Source organism: Vanessa atalanta, chromosome 1 (genome assembly GCF_905147765.1).
Source record: "Vanessa atalanta chromosome 1, ilVanAtal1.2, whole genome shotgun sequence".
NCBI lineage: Eukaryota > Metazoa > Arthropoda > Insecta > Lepidoptera > Nymphalidae > Vanessa > Vanessa atalanta.
Window position 1 is genome coordinate 5,611,193 of NC_061871.1, and position 17,645 is coordinate 5,628,837.

The following is a 17,645-nucleotide window of genomic DNA, read 5'->3' on the forward strand; positions in this document are numbered from 1 at the left end:
ACGAGGGCCTTTACTGTGTGGGCGGTTTGAGGATAAAATAAAGTGTAGCGAGTTCCCGGCGCACTGTAACGATCCTTGAGATTTAGCCTTTGTTCTCGACGGGCGTCGTAGTGAGCCCAGTGGGCGGCTTGTTCAGCACGGTCTTGAATTGCTCCGGTATGGGATACTCCGTCTGTAACAAATTCACGTTCATCAATTTATTTGTTTACATTCTGTTTAATAATGGTGAACGTAAATATGTCGTTACGTACATAGTCGCCGTTGCCGTTCGGCACGAGAACATTCATCTCTGAGGACTTGGAGGAAACGATCTCCACAGCGGCCGACTCCTCCGAAAGGTAGATCTGGCAGCCATCCGTCTTGTCGATCGAGATCGTTGGCACCTTACCCAGCACCTGTTAAATAGCAGACATACGGAATAAACAATTGTATAAAAAAATAATAAAGGAGCAGTTTTGAGTTTTTTTTTATTTGAACATAGAAATATTAAATGAGTTAATATTATTTTCGTAGACAAAAATATAGCATATATTGAATTTTATGGCAAATACTATTTCAATTTTAAAATATTCAAAAAAGCCGCTAATAAAATACAACGTTGTAAATTTTAAAAATAAAATATTGTTTGGAATGTCATAATGATTTGATCGATAGATATCTTCTTGTCAGAATCTCCGCGCATTTTATGATAAAATTAATTTACTTTTTCATTCAATTCGATAAGTTTTTATTCTATAAATATTATTAATGGTGTAATTTATATTCATAGCACTAATAGCTTAAAAATGTTCTTGAGTATTCAAGAATTGACGGTTAATAAGGAAACGGCGAATGGCTTCTACACGGCATTGGGAAAATATTGGGAGTGTTTGCTCGATCCCTTTGGAGTTCCTTTCAGTCAATATTGCTTTAAATTGTTTTATACAATTTATACACACTTCACCTTATATAATTTGGTAGTTTAAATTAATATTTTAATGTATATTGAAAATGTAATATGTTCGGAATATTCAGTAAGAAAACGTATTATCTAGATATTAGCTAAACATACATCAACTAATACATATATTCAGGGGTAATGTTTGTGGGCAAGGAACGTTTGAATAATTTAAGCATTATAAAGGAGACTCAAGGGATACGATCGATCGATGTGTTGTAGCATTTTTCTCTTTACAGATGATATTCCTCGTAAAATGCGTCCCGACAGGCATTTACATGTATAAATTCATAAAAAATATATATATCGATTCTCGTGAAAGATTGAAACAAAAAGAAATAGAATTAGAAGACATAAGACTGCAGGTTCACGCGTTAAATAATTTGATACTTAATGAATGTGAAACAAAAATTAAGATAATTAAGAATATTCCACAGATTCAGATAATCAATACTAAAATAAAACTTCGCGATGCTGAGTTTGCGGAGCGAGGAGAGCTGCTGAGACGAAAGGTCGAGCAACTTCATCATGTGAGAAAGCGTGTTCAAGAAATAATTGTGTCCGATGAGGAGCTCCGGACGACGATAAACGGAAACGCACCTTGGGAAGAGGAAAAAGATTGTAATGTCAGTAGCACGCCTGAGGAAGGTATTTGCCCATATTTATAATTATACGCTCGTAAACTAAATAATAAAATATTCGATTGATTTTTTTTCTTTTAAGCTTTACTAAAACCAATACACGACGTAGACTATATAAGAACTTTTTAACAATAGTGTTATCAACAGTTATTAAAGGATAATAAACTACATAAAAAATACATTACAAAAGAACTCTTTCAGAGTGCAAATTTATAATGGAATTACTAGTGAAACTGAAGGCAGATCACATGATAACACCGGAACGAGATCGAATGAAAATGAACTACGGCGAACATTCTTCCGAGCCCGTCAATGAGGAAGACAGCGTTTACTCTTCAGCAAACGACGTAAACAAACAAGACTATCACGTCAAAATCGTCAAAGTAACTAATGTTTACAAAGTAGCCTATCTCCGTCATTTCATTAAACAAAAGAGACTTCGACGCGCCAACAAGCAAGCCATTTTGAGGAAGAAGGTAATAAACGACATCATAAACATCACAAAGCAAAACATTCATTATGTATTTGACATAACAAACAAAGTTTATTTCAGATGGACAGCATTAAGAAACTTTTAGATGATTGGCAAAAAACATTAAAGATGGTCATCAATAACAAACTCATAAATCTCGACTCGAAAAACAACATAGAACTGGCGTCCCAGGAGGCAATGGGCGATTTCACGAAACCGAAATTCAACAATTCTTCGGATTCGGACAGCGATTACAGGAATAGTACCGGTAGTTGTCAAGACGATTACTGTGTTAGCTGGTCACAGAATCAATACAGACCCGTATGTAGTTACGATGTAAGTACCCGTAGCAGGTAACAAAGGCAGTAAATTATTAATATTGATCACGAGAGGCTTTTCGCGCTAGCCAACTTCACAGCACTCACGAATAATTAAACCAAAAGCGGAATGACGTATCGTCAGTTATCGTTATAATTACTTCGTTAATAATATTTGAATGTATTCATACATTTGCGTTTTAGGAATTCAACACGAATTTCGAAAACAGAAGTGACTGTTACGATTTGGATGAACGTTGCACCAAATACAAGAGTCACGAAGAAGTATGCGACTGTACGGCTACTGGTATTTTATTCGTCGTCCCAGAAGAAACGAATAGTCAAGTAGCAATCGAAGACATTAAAAGTGACAACGCGTGAAAGGCTATATTAATTTATCCTTCGATGTATTTTATTATAGTTTAAAATGTTTGCTCGGATAAAAAATTGTTTTCTAATATGATTTTTACATACCGAATAGAGTGTTTATTTATTATTCATTACTTTCCGCATGTTAGGGAGGCGAAGGGGCGGGGGGGGGGGCGTAACAAACTAAATTACGCATTTTTAATATAAGATAGGTCATGTTATGCTATTAATAGTGTTGATTTGTAGCTTCTAGTATATAAATGTCACTACATATTATAAAACGAAGTCTACCCCCTCCCGCTCTGTACGCGACATACTCAACCTACCGAACGGATTTTCATACGATTTTCACAAATGTGATTCACGATGAAGGTTCAGGTGTACAATTCATAACCAGTAAATTGGCTGGAATATGACGATCGTTGAAGTTGCCAGAAAAAATAAGCCGACCAATAGAGATGTATTTTACGATATGAACGTTTTATACATACCCTAATCAGGGTATTAGAACAAAACTGTTAACAAAATATAACTTCATTGAAATGAAGTATCGCAATAGAGGCATCTCAGCCCGCTAATTAGCTTTGACGAGTCCGTAAGAGACTGTTTCCGTTCTGTGAAATATAGGTCAACTTCTATGTTACAAATGACGTTCCTTCGCATTACTTATCACCACTCTATAATAAGGAGACAAGTATTTATTTACATTATATTAACGTACATAAATAATTGTTCGGTTATAATTTATTATTGATGTTCTATTTGCAGGTATTAACACTTGTATGTACATAAGAATGAATTGTCTAATACACTACGATACCAATTTTAACAATTTGTATGACACTACCCATCCTGGATTAACCCGGGAACAATAAGTGTCTATATACAACATTTAGATTTAAGAACAAACCTAAAAATAAATATTCTTGTTTTTATACGGCTAGGAAAGTTGAAATTATCGGCTTTTCTCTACTATAATACGCATGTATTATGCATATAAACCTTTTGAATCATTCCGAAATTTGAATTATTGATGAAAATCACATTAAAATCCGTAACAGAGTTTAAAAGATCTAAGTACACAGACACCGGGAAGCGACTTTGTTTTATTTGTTTTCAACGTACATCGGACAACATTATAGGCCAGAAACAAAGTCAATATAAATTTAATAGTGGTGCGTAACACACAATTACACGATTAATGAACTTTTTTTTTTTTGTAATGCTGACTAAAAAAAGGTTTGATTATGGTATATTATTCTATATTAAATGTATAGATAAGTTGATAAGCTGCGCATCGCAGTTCGGCCGGTTTCAATTGACGTGACAAGTGTGATATTAATGTTCTTATATTAGTGTATATTCAATAACGTAATAATTAAATATTTATAAGTTGATATACTAAATGAATCAAATGATCTATTACGACAGCATAACATTCAAGCTGTTACTAGTCCCACGAACAAATTAATCGAGAAATTCAGCAATAAAAATAGACAGATGAAGTGATACTGTGGGATGAATCGTTATACACAGAACTTTTATATTTTTAATTAGTCATCACTAGACCCCGTTATCTCGTCGCACTGACGTCACGGAAGAGTACGTAGGGGACAAAATGACACAATCTAACTTTAGGCAGTTATGACTAAACAAGGTACATTCAAACTTCGTATAGATAAAAAAGGTTATATCTATACTACCTGTCTGTAGTGAGCAAATATATTACACCGCAAGCCCCAGCGTATTATATTTAAGTACACTTAAAGATGCAAAGAACTTTAAATTGTCACCTAAAAAACACCTTTGAAGGACGTTCTCAGCAAGGATCACGAGATTCGCAACGAGACCGGATTCCAGGCATCGCACATCCATAGGCGAACTCACCTGCATCTGCACGGACTGGCAGTTGACGAACTCGACGCTCGACACGAGGTTGTCGAAGACGACGGCGCACTTGGTGCACGAGTCGAGAACGACGCCGTTGATCTTGCCGCGGACGGTGAGCGCGGAGTCGCGGCAACGGAACATGTACACCACATTGTTCATTTCGGCGTTCTCAACGACTAGATTAGAATTGCCCTTTTGGTATTCCTGAAAACAAATTACTAGTTTAAATACTGATTACTTTGAAAAGGATTTAAGATAAGCTATAACATCCAATCTTGCTAATGTTACATCCTAATATGCCGGGAAATAAACATTTACAGACTATATTACCAAGACATATTAAACTCAAAGTATAATTTATTCAAACAGGCTGTATATTTACTCGTATATAAACTGAATGTAGGTAAAGCAACCACCTGAGTTTTCATTTATTAAACAATTACTCCCATCAGACGAAGAGAACGATTTTGCGATCAAAAATTAAGTGTCGCAGCTGAGTCGGCGTACTAAAATTGTCTTAATAAATTACAATTTCCTAAGTCCACACTTACTTTCCCTAGTATATATTATACATTATCTCAAATTTGAATAATATTTTTTTATGAATTAATTATCAAAAAAATATAATTAATAATATAAAACACGTAGGTACTCATAATACCCATAATTTGTTTTTTTAATACTGTATTTTTTATTAATTTTGTGAACATTACTTATTATTGGTATGGTCTGGTAGCTTTAAATTAAATTCAAGACGGTAATATGACGAATCAAAAGTGCTTTTACGAAATTAATTATAAACGTTCACATTAGTCGTTTAAATTATAATTTTATATATACAAACAAATAATTTGGCTATGCAAGTTTGGCTATTTATAAAAGAACATTGTAGGAAATTGCCTCGGGAGTGAAGCACAATGTGTAGACTTCCTTTATAAATCATAAACTAAAGGGAACCCACGCACTTGGCATGGTAATATACTGTTTATTTTCGCGATGGAACAACGTTAACAGTATTAAAAGGAGACTACAATAACAAATATTAGATTTTACTTACTATAACCAAAGCAAACGCAGTACGTATTAGAGTAGATTAGTTTTATTGTAAACATCTTTGTATATATATATACGTCATATATATTTCAAACCAACTATTCTAGACTAACTGAATCTGCAGTTTTACTCGCGCAAAATTTATAAAACTTTACAGCAAAAAAACTGTCAATCCCCCACTTTACTCACTTCGGGAGTGATTGAGCCAGTGTCTTCTCCGAGAATCGAACTATCTCCATACCAAATTTCATCTAAAACGGTTCAGCGATATAAGCGTGAAGACAGACATCGCGTGATCGCGACAGACAAGATTTACTTTCGCATTTATAATATTAGTATATATTCGAATGATACTCGAAGAGTGACATTATCTATAACAAACTACATCCACGATCTAATTTGACCCAGAAATTTAACTAATAAACCGTGTCAAACTAACTGAAAATCCACGATTACATTTCTTGTTTATACGCTGCCGACTACAGAATCTAAGATGCTATTTCCTTTGTGCATGCAATTATACTGGTTCTATAATTGTCTTGTTTGAGACGCTCTACATAAACAGTAAACGTATTGCTTTTCGACGGTTTCCTTTAAGATTGAGGGACACCCAGTAGATAGTGTAACATAACCTCTACCAGTAGTATATCAAATCTATTTAACGTTTCGTTTCATGTAAAGCTGGTTAACTATATATCGTTATAGACATAGAACATTTTTATTTTTTAATGGTTTGCATACAATAAATCATATAATAACATACATGAACTATGTTTTTTTAAATAAACAACTATGAAATAATCACGTTTTACTGTTTTGCATATTAATTACATTCGTTTTACAAAATAATGAATTCGGTTAAAAAATATATATAATATACTTGAAAGGTTTCGCAGGCGGTAGTGATGATATTAAATTATGATACTTTGCTATGGAAATGTTGCTCTAAGCTTCCCGAGACGCACCATAAAGCAGGTTAATGGAGGCAGGAGGCGGTGGGTCGCCACCTTTGCCTGACACCGTATTATAAGTTGAATTCATATCGAACATTCCGTGGACTGAGCGATTTATGAAAAATGACTTGGCAACCGCTTAATCTATCTGTCTCTCTATGTGAATAAAATTGAATGTGAACATTTTCGTCCTCTATGCGTTTTTAAATCATTCATCCGATTGTGATGTAACTTTGGTGAGTTATTCTGCTTACGCCTGAGAAAACTTTCGAAGAACAAAAATATATATTCACATGTTCAATATTAATGTTCTATGTAGGTTCTTATTCTTAGCGGATAACTACTTTTACAACTGACAAAATATTTGCTTTTTAAAAAAAAACATATTTATATAGTTAGTATTGATATATTAATTAATAATTTAAAATGGTTGTTTTGTTAAATCATTTTATAAAAGTCCAAATAACAAAAACCGTAACTAAGTCTATTATTAATAACTTTCGGATTTGGATTGCTTATACTTTATTATCTAAGTTTTCTCTTAAAGAACTTGTGATAATACCGTGAAAGATACAATAAAACTAACAAATACGTGATTTCTAGATGTCAACAACATTTTTGTACAGATGATATAATATACAGATCAGATAAGCGTGCGACAGGGTTGCCATGATTTATCTTTAAACGGAATATATGATATATTACGTCAATAGATAAATCACAAGGCTGTTTCTGTCAAAATAAGATCTAAGGATACATTTTCTTTTATACAGGCTTCTTCTTCATCAGTATCGTGCAATGACGTGCCAAAAGTTTCATTATAGCACAGACATTATTGTATAATCCTATCCGAGAGAAGTTGCACAGGATATAATACCGACGCTTTTCGTCCCAAAAGTTATTCCTCTTGAATGCACACTTAAAACGAATACTTATTCTAGAATGTAACTATTTTATTTATTTTCAGTCTGCTAAATAAATATAATTCATTTGTTTAGGAAAAATCTTATACGTCTCCAGTTACGCGTAGTGACTATTGTAGGCAAGCAATGAAGCGAATGACGTGTTCATATAATTTCCGCTCCAGGGATTCTTTTACGTTACGAGGACCAAAAGATGCTTGGTACTTCACCTTGTCCTTATTTCAATAAGGAGAAAATATGTTTTGAATATATGTCGAACATCCATTTAATAATGGTTTCATCATTATATAATATACAAACGGTTATGTTGGAAATTCTATATGAATAAACTATATGAGTAGCTAAGGTTATGTCAAAAAATATACATTTCTTCAAAGTAAATATAGAAACTTATTGCAGACAATATAATTACAAGGATTCAGACTTACGTGAAATATTTTATAATTATTTACGGACGAGCAATACAATATGGTTGTATAATATAATAAAAAACAAAATTACCGTGGCTGTACGAGATACATATGTTCGATTTTGATATTATAAAAAATTAAAAAAAAACTATGAACTTACGTCGTATGGTCTACAAAACAAACTTGACTTTTACTGTATTCGCCTATTTCGAGTGTGTGTGTAAACAATTTGCTAGATTAAAGTTAATCGCTATAAAAGCAAAATAACTCTGAGGGTATATTTATCAAATAGTGCTAAAGAATGATATATCAATCGTGGAACTCAAATGTAAGTAAAGAAATAACAAAACTTTCTAGACATGGTTAATTCGTTACATTTAACTCGTACAAACAAATCTTGAAGCAACAATAATGAGTATTTATGTCGTGACCTTCAAAGTATTAAAGTCAATATGGCCGTTGTATTTTTTTGTTATCTTATAAAGTTCTTCCATTTATGGTTGCGTCAGTGTCACACGTAAAAGGTATCTTGTACCGTCGTAAAAGTTTTCACAATATTGCTTGACGATCTGTGAATGTCTTTGATCACAAAAATAAATCTATGAAATAAATTTAAATTTTCTATTTACTTGTACGTTTCTACGTCTATTCAATGCGATACAGAGCACATCAATTGTAATATTGTTAGTAAAACTGTTGTATATGAATGTTTTATTTGTATAATTTATTAATAAAATGTTTCTGAATAAATAAATACAGAGAGCATTGTTTATGTTAGGAATACAATAAATTTCAGTACGGCTAATACGAGCGTTGTTATGCGGAGCCTGTGAGGGCTTGGATATCGATAACGTCTCCTGTTCGAACTCATAAAAAGAATAAAAGCAATGCCAAAAATGTAATTACATTCAAGCAAATAAAATTCGACAAAAGCAAAAATTATTTATAATTGTGTTATTTTTTCTTATATTTAAATGGTTTCTCCAGAACTTCTAAGGAATATGTCTGCGTTTATGTAACCTTTTTTATATTGTCAGCAGACTCGGCTAAGTGCGGCTACTAAATCGATGTGTGATGTGTATACGAGCATGGCTCGCCACTTCACTCGCATAGACTTTGCACAAGAAGATAGTTACCCTACAATCCCCTAAACCCCCTGTTATGAGACGAGATAGAAAGTATTCATGCGTGTAACCGCTCTATTTATTTCAACTACTGTTCCCGTGACGGCTTTACATGTGAGTAATAAAAAAAATCAGACAAATGTGATAGCATAATTACTAGTTTTCCGCAGTGTCGGCCACGTATGCGAGGTATTAGTTACCCTACGTCCTTTTCTGACGATGTCGTGTGATTTCATCGGAGACTAATCTACGACAAATTATAGTACACAAGTGTGTGTTCACACACACATAATCCGATGGGAAGCAAATCCGACGCGATCGGAACTACTCGACTTCGATGTGTTACTGAGAAGAACCCAATAACTTTTTATCGGCCTGACATGATGTTTGAACCGTCCGGATCTGTGGCCTTATATCAAGCCACTACACCAACAAGGCATTCGTTTTCTATGATAACGTTAACCCCCTGTATCGTTATGCAAATCCCTGTTAACGTTATGCAAAAATTCACGGTGATCTATTGTGTAGTAAAGACGTGAAAGTAACAAATAAAAAATAATAGTAATAGAACTAACATTTCTAACTGATAATATTGATACTACTTGATTATATAGTATTCCAACTTACGCAACAATGTTACGCTTATAACAAAAAGTTCTTAACTACGAAACCTTCTATAATAAATAAAAATAAGTTTAACATTAAAATACTCATAAAAAAACTAATATACGAAGCAGTCATTTTTTTATTAATTAATTACAGATTTAAAATGAGTTGCTGATAAAATGGCATAAAATTTGGGATCGTTGATTTACATATATAAAATTTAACAGTAATAATTAAATCCTGTATAATCTTAATAAATTATTAAAAAATTCGCTACGATCTAGATTCTAAAACTTTAGTACCTTAATATTTAAAATTTCTACTTAAAAGTATTTAAAGGAACCTATTTGAATAAAGTACGCAGTATGCAGCATAATCTCAAAATTTTGTCTTAAAATCAAAATTTCTTAATTCGAAGTTATGAGAACGTAAATTTGTGGCATTTGAATTATTCAATATTATATATTCTACAACAATTCCTACTTTATAAATATTTTGTATACACATACGACAGCGGTATGTGCGCGACTGTCACTTTGATCTCAGATAGTATAATATAATAACGTCACTGAAATAGTTAACAATTACGCCGCCGTACTATAATATCTTATACGTAGGCATTATTCTTCATTACTGAACGTATGCGTTTTGAGATAAAAAGAGACATACACGAAGTAACACAAAGGAGTTTGATTTAATCTATTTATTACACGTATAATTATAAAATCGCAAAAAAAATTGGTACCGTTATTGTAACCGTCGAACACTAAACTCTTTTATATCGAATAAAATATCTTATCTGGAAATCTCTCTAATCAATATCGTTTCATAGTAATAGAAGAGTACTTACAATGATCCACTTCTTGCCATCCCTCGAGAAGACCGGTGGCTTGTCCGGTAACACGCCAGCGCCGGGCGTCGGCAGCGCCTTCGTGGGGACCTTCGGGGCGGCCGCCTTGAAGGGAGCTGGGCCTTGCCGTAGCTGAGGGTTCTTATGAGTCTGCATGTCCGACGTCACCTTACGCAGGGCTATCGAAAAGATTCCGTTTCAACTACCCCGTTACAAAGAAAACACAGGTGTTATTTTCGTAACAATATTCAAGGGAGCATCCATAAACCACATATTTGCGTTGTAACCTTTTCACCGAATTAATTCTATTAGCTTAAGTATCCATTATATTTTACCGTTTATCCTCGTTACATTTTAGGGTGGACAAAACAAATATATTACTGTCAATTCTTAAGTTAATGCATTTTGTATAATTACATATTTTAACATACCTTTTAGACGTAATACAATCGTTATACTATTTTTTTTTTATTTAATGAATTTTTTTTTTTTTTTTAGCATTAGCAGCCCGTAAATGTCCCACTGCTGGGATAAAGGCCTCCTCTCCTTTGAGGAGACGGTTTGGAGCATATTCCACCACGCTGCTCCAATGCGGGTTGGCGGAATACACATGTGGCAGAATTTCGTTGAAATTAGACACATGCAGGTTTCCTCACGATGTTTTCCTTCACCGCCGAGCACGAGATGAATTATAAACACAAATTAAGCACATGAAATTTCAGTGGTGCCTGCCTGGGTTTGAACCCGAAATCATCGGTTAAGATGCACGCGTTCTAACCACTGAGCCATCTCGACTCATTTATTTAATGAATAACAAAGGTATATAGAATATATGGCAGCTATATTCAACGTGAGTCACTTGAGGTAAGAGGTCGTTTAGAATATCGATTCATGTTAATGTTAACTTTGAACATTGGAAATTAATAACGCTAACGATGTATAAAATATTTTTATGGCATTTGATTGAAAGCTAATTCTTTATTCCTGACTGTAAAATAACATCCCCAGTTGTAGTTCGACGTCAACAGTGACACCAGCTGGATTTTGAATGCACTCAGTCAGGAAACCATCGTCGTTCGATAATAATAGTTCCATTGTTTCCGCATTCGATATTTTTAATAAACATATATGGAAGCACAATTAAAAAGGCTTTCAGAGTTATTAGTGCCTAAAATAACGGTATTAATGAGAAGTTTAGTAAAAATTTAAATAAAAGAGTTTATATTTAATTCATCACAATTATGTCAGGTCCAAATGTTTTTTTTTTTTTATGTTAAAGACCGCGACCAGTTATCATAATGACTGACCTAGTCAATAATGATTATTATGATGTCAAAGTAAGAATACTACATCTGTATTGGGTATATGTTACTTGAAAACTCAAAATTTTAAATCGTATAGGAATATGTTGATAATAATTAATATCTGAACAATGCTTCTTTGTATAAATGATTAGAAAATCAATTCCTAATTGTCCTTCCTGCCTTCAGGTAGGCCCGCATCATTTTATGGTACCATCGAATCATATATAAATGTATTATAGTGTGTGAACGCTATGGTCTTGTAACGAAGCTCTCTCTTTATCGCATGTATTATCTGTGGATTCTTCTAGTTTTTAAATGCATATAAAAACAATACGCAGATAGAATTATTCGTTGCAACATACTATTGGTGATGGCCTCCCCCTTGTTGATCTCTGCGAAGAGCGCGCTTCGGTCGTCGGCGGCCATGTTCGCGAAGTCCACGTCGGGCAGCGCGGGCGGTGGTGGCGGCAGACCGCCGGGGGGAGGGGGCGGGGCACCAGCACTCTTACCTGGGAACGACGTAACTAGTACTTATACGATTTACAGTCAGTAGTGACCAAAAACTAGTCCAAAATTATAAAATAATTCTGATCAATCATTTCAGATAACCGATTGCCTATAGAATTCATTCTATAGACAATCTAAATCCTCGACTCTCGATGGCAAAAAAGTACCAGCCACATGCATATTTAATAAAGCCATGCATAAACAAACGGTAAGTAATAACCAATAACAACCAAAGGCAATTGTTTTAAAGTTGTACAGAGAAATAGATATGTCGAAAGTTTCTGTGGTTAGACGCGTAACATTCAGTTTAACTGCTAAGAATAAACGGAAAATAACGGCTTAGTATAATTAACTAAAATATCCATGTAATTAATTATTCTTGCTGCAAATTGAAGATGTTTTTCGAATATAATCTATTTCACTCGAGAATCGTATCATATAGTTTTTTTTTTAAGTGAACCAGACGAGCCATTAGTCCACATGATGTTTAGTGCTCATTTTGACCATAGACATTAGCATAATATAAAGTATAGATCACTTTACAGCCTGAGTACGCCTCCATACATAAACAAGACCTTGAATTGACTGGCATGGATTCGCAAAAATAATACGTTTTTAATGTCGCCGTCTGTATTGGAAGTTTGAAAGTAAAATGAAAGTGGATATAAGTTAAGAGGAATAGTGTTATAAATGATAATCAAACGAAATATTAGAGTAGCAAATCATATAAAATATGTAAATATAAGTTTTGTTTATCTCCATTCCTTCATTGGAATAGACTACACGATATTATGATACTTCTTCCTAAAACAGCCTAGTAACTTTTTTATTAAATAAACTTGCATGTGTTTAATTTCAACGAAATTCTGTCACATGTGTATTCCACCAACCCGCATTGGAGCAGCGTGGTGGAGTATGCTCCTCAAAAGTAGAGGAGGAGGTAGCCCAGCAGTGGGAAATTTACAGACTGCTAATCTAAACTTTTAATTACGACCATATATAGGGAGCAAAAGATGTCACCAGGTTTCTTCAAATTACTTTTTGGGGGGAGAGGAGGTGGTCAGGTCTGCTTGCTCTTATGCATGCATGCGTGCTCTTATTATACTTAAAACGGGACTGATACTATTACTGTTAACCCACATACGACAATTGTGGTCATAAATAAAAGTTTTCTGCAATAAAATTCCTTCGCTATTTTCCGCAACTTATCATAAGAACCTAACTCATTTATAAATCAATTGCTTTTACCGCGGTATGTATGGTAATTTTCTACAAACAGCGAGCTCATAGTCGATAAATTATTCGGGGTCACATTGTCGACGGTGGTAAAAAATTTATTAATGCAAAAAATTATATATGTTCGGTTCTAAGTGAATTATAAAACTATGGATTGTTAATAAAATGAGCCTATTACTTTTCAAGGTTAACTCAACAAATAGCCGATTATAATAAGATTCTCTTAAATTCTCTATTACTTAGCGAACGTAAAAGTAACTTTCAAAATAAATTAATGTGGGCTAAAGACCTCGGCATAGAAATATAGTTTTAATCCACTTAAAAAATAATATGATGTTCTAAGCTTAATTGATTTTTTTATTACGTAAACTAAGTGAATTGATGATAATAACGATAAATAAATTATTAAAAGCTTTATTCATTCTATACATCAAATAAGTAATAAGTTTATAACACATGGATTAATTAATTAACAAAATTATTTTGGAACTAGCAAGCGTAATTAATTTCACAAGGGAAACAAACACTACCTTAATTATTAATAACCAACTACAAAACACTGAAACATTGACCAATATATTTACTAAACATAAAAAAGCTAAACACCTGATTATATATTAAAGTAAAATGATATAAAACATAAACTTATAATAGAGTAGCGAACTACACAATTTTTGTTTTAATATTAAATAATTTTGACTAATATACTATATTTTTTATTTGATTAAGTTAAGCTTAAACGTCAGTAAGAATCTTCCTCGGAAAAATCTGTTATAGTTAGATACTACAAGAACGTGTAATAAAATTCTTTGCACTTTTAGTTACGTATTGAGGGGTAATCAGGAGCGTTTTCTCGCACGTATCGTTTGAAATTTTGAACTATTAAGAAGCAATGGTGAATCAATTTTAATTTTACAAAATTCGGTAAAGGTAGACTTCTCTAGCATGAAGACGAATTTTGTACAAATTAGCATATTCTATGAATTTATTTGGTGTTCTTTCAATTTCGCTTATATTAAGAAGCAATGGTGAATCAATTTTAATTTTACAAAATTCGGTAAAGGTAGACTTCTCTAGCACGAAGACGAATTTTGTACATATTAGCATATTCTATGAATTTATTTGGTATTCTTTCAATTTCGCTTATATTATATATACTTTGTATTTCAGACTGTTCGCCAGTATCCATACAAAGGTCAGACTAAGGAGTTAAAACTTAAAAATTCGTCAGTGATACGCAATATAAAATCACTTTGTATGCTTTCCCAGTCTGCTCACATCTGATTTATACTATGTAGTTTAATATCAACTTGGCAGCCCTGTTCAATACTGTGTTGTCAAGTGTATAGTTAAATGGTATCTGTTGTTCTTATAGACGCTATTATTATTATTATTTTGCTCAGAAATTATAGTAAAATTCAGTACATTGTTAATTAATTTTAATCTTCTTGACGAAACTTACAATCATATTCAGTTTTAATAACTTTATTTTTTTAGCATCAGCTGGGAAATTCAAATAATGGAAACATAAGGAAACGTCATTTATATGAATATTAAACAGGAGTGGCCCGAGATGTGACCCTTGGGACACGCCAGAGAAAATGGGCAAGAAAGTAGAATGTCCTTTAACGGCAAGAGCTTCAATTCAATCTCGTTAATATGATTCCAAACATCGCAGTAGATCGCCGTGTTCATTAATTTTTTAGCTTTTCTATCAATAAGCAAATTGTATAAAAGGCTTTCGAGAAATCATTTGTTCTTATCATATAATCTCGATTCCACTGTCCATAGTATTATAAATATGGTCGAGGTTTTCGGAGATATTACTTTTAGTGTATTTACGTGTAATATCCATGCACTGACGTACGTTTACGTACACACATGTACGTTTATAGCATTTTTTATAAGAGGAAGAGTCGACTTAGGAATGTTTTTTAAATAGTTTTGAAATTGAACTTAGCTTACAGATAGGACGATAAGTATCATGCCTCACACCACTTTTAAAAATTAGTGTATAAATTACCGAGAAAATTTTCATTTTTATCGATTAAATATAAATAATACTACTTTTAAGAAAGCTAAGACTTTTTCAAGGATTTTCAGGGAGATTGATTTGATTTTGAAAATTACTTTTAAATAATAGGCATATGCCTATTATTTAAAGAATATTCTTTCACATTGCTAGTGCTCGTGTTGCCAATAAATTTACTTTTAGACTTACGTACAACCAAAAATATCTACAAGTTTGAGTTAATGAATTATTCAACCGATAAACCCAGAATAGCTAACGGTTTTTGTCTGCCTCTAAAAAATAACTCTTTAATCGTTCTCTATTATATTTTCAATTTACGATGAAATTTAAATTTTTTATTCATTGTCTTCATAGGTGTTCGGCTCGTTACCAAATTGGATATAAAAATGGATTTTTTCTGTTTTTAAACTCATATGTAGTTCAATAACAGATTTAAGGATATCATAAAAAATATTGAAGAGATACCACGATTCCTTTTTTATTGTAGACATTTTCCCAATCATATAACAAAAGCTCGTAATTTATTTTATTCTAGTCGGCATAGTTACATAGCCTAATTTTATTTGGTTCATTAATGAAATATTTTAGAAAGAGTAAAGAGAGCCCGATCCCCTTAAATTTTAAATCATACAATGATAATATGAACGGTTAAAGTTAATTATATTAAAGGTCACCAAAAAAAGAAGTTATAAAATAAAAGTGACGTATAACACGATAAGTTAAATGGAACATTAATTAATATCTAAGCATGCGACACACAAGTTAACATATATGTTGGCAACAAATGATATCATAAGTATTATTCTTTAAACAACATCATGCATATAATTTGTAATGGCTTGCCATTATCGACGACAATGAACTTTGTATTACTCACCAGCCCACACGAGTCCTGTAGTGTGATACTGCTTTACATACGCTTGCAAATCCGACAGCAACTGCACCCATGCGCGGCACCAGTCGACATGGGTCTTATCTTTCTCTTTCCACTCCTTCAGAACACGGTTCGTGTAAAACTGTCCGGCGTCGTTCATTTCTTTCACGTACGGTGCCGGTGTAGGGGACACGGCAACCCACCCGAGAGCGGGGATGCTCTCGGATATGGCGGAGAGGTGGTTGAAGAACGGAGATGCACGATTCTTCTCGCGGTATTGTTGGATTGATGAGATCTTTTCGCTAGTCGGAGCGAGAAGTTGTACCTCTTCGGCCTGCAGTGGCTTAGATCGCACCGCCGCCAGCTGGATGTAACGAAACTGTTGTCTGTAGAAAAAAAAGTTCAATAATTATTTCATAACAAGCAAACTAAGTGATTACTTTAATTATATTATAGCCTCAACTTTATATATTCATACTATACAATTTTTTATGCATGCATCTTTATTAGTACCCAGACGACCAAGATTTCATTAAAACAAAGTAATAAAGTAGTGTAAAATGCTCACTGAAAGGCATCGTTAACGAGGTTAGCGTGCGTAGCGATGTCGCCGCCGATCTGCTTCGACAACTCTAAGTAAGTGAGCAGGGGACCCTAAAACAATAAAGACATTATAAACACGTAAATTAACATTAAATTTAAGAAAACAAATTGCAAAATAATTTTCACATCATCTCATCTCTGAGAAACGGGTGGTTTATTATATTTGGTGGTAAGACTGGCAAAGTGTCACCACCGCTCATAGAAATTGGCATTGCAATATTAGCCACTTACATGGCCAATGCAAATCAGCTCTATCACCAAGCAAAGTCATAGCTGCAAAGCAATACCTTGCATTATTGTGTTTCGGTTTGATGGTAATATAATAAAAAGGAACATTACCGTCTTAGTTAAAGGCGCCTTGACGATGTAAAGAATATTTATTGCAGTACCATTGTCTATGGACGGTAATGAATGAGGAGATATTTATTAACATTTGCTCTGCTACCTTCCTTTACACAAATAATATAAGAACGGGTTTTTTAAGAAAACGAGTATTGCGGACGCAAAATTTCCGTTCGCAAAAAAAAACAAACAACCAAACCAA

General features: G+C 33.4%; 2 protein-coding genes across 5 annotated transcripts in view; one reads left to right on the forward strand and one right to left on the reverse strand.

Moving 5' to 3' along the window:
• Nucleotides 1-20: 20 nt before the first annotated feature.
• LOC125066020 (adenylyl cyclase-associated protein 1) overlaps nt 21-17,645 on the reverse strand; it is a 36,051-nt gene continuing 18,426 nt past the window's right edge. For all 4 annotated transcript variants that reach the window (XM_047674092.1, XM_047673941.1, XM_047674022.1 and 1 more), the window contains exons 3-9: nt 17,067-17,152; nt 16,502-16,884; nt 12,212-12,358; nt 10,546-10,724; nt 4,624-4,830; nt 252-395; nt 21-172 (exon numbers count right to left, since the gene is read on the reverse strand). In XM_047674092.1, coding sequence (XP_047530048.1) covers nt 83-172; nt 252-395; nt 4,624-4,830; nt 10,546-10,724; nt 12,212-12,358; nt 16,502-16,884; nt 17,067-17,152 — 1,236 coding nt within the window. In that variant the 3' untranslated portion in view covers nt 21-82. The remainder of the gene's footprint in view (nt 173-251; nt 396-4,623; nt 4,831-10,545; nt 10,725-12,211; nt 12,359-16,501; nt 16,885-17,066; nt 17,153-17,645) is intronic.
• LOC125066257 lies at nt 765-2,836 on the forward strand. The gene is made up of 6 exons (XM_047674303.1): nt 765-956; nt 1,177-1,302; nt 1,375-1,585; nt 1,780-2,054; nt 2,132-2,386; nt 2,572-2,836. Exons 1-6 carry the CDS (start codon nt 786-788, stop codon nt 2,746-2,748), a joined length of 1,215 nt encoding a protein of 404 aa, XP_047530259.1. The 5' UTR covers nt 765-785; the 3' UTR covers nt 2,749-2,836.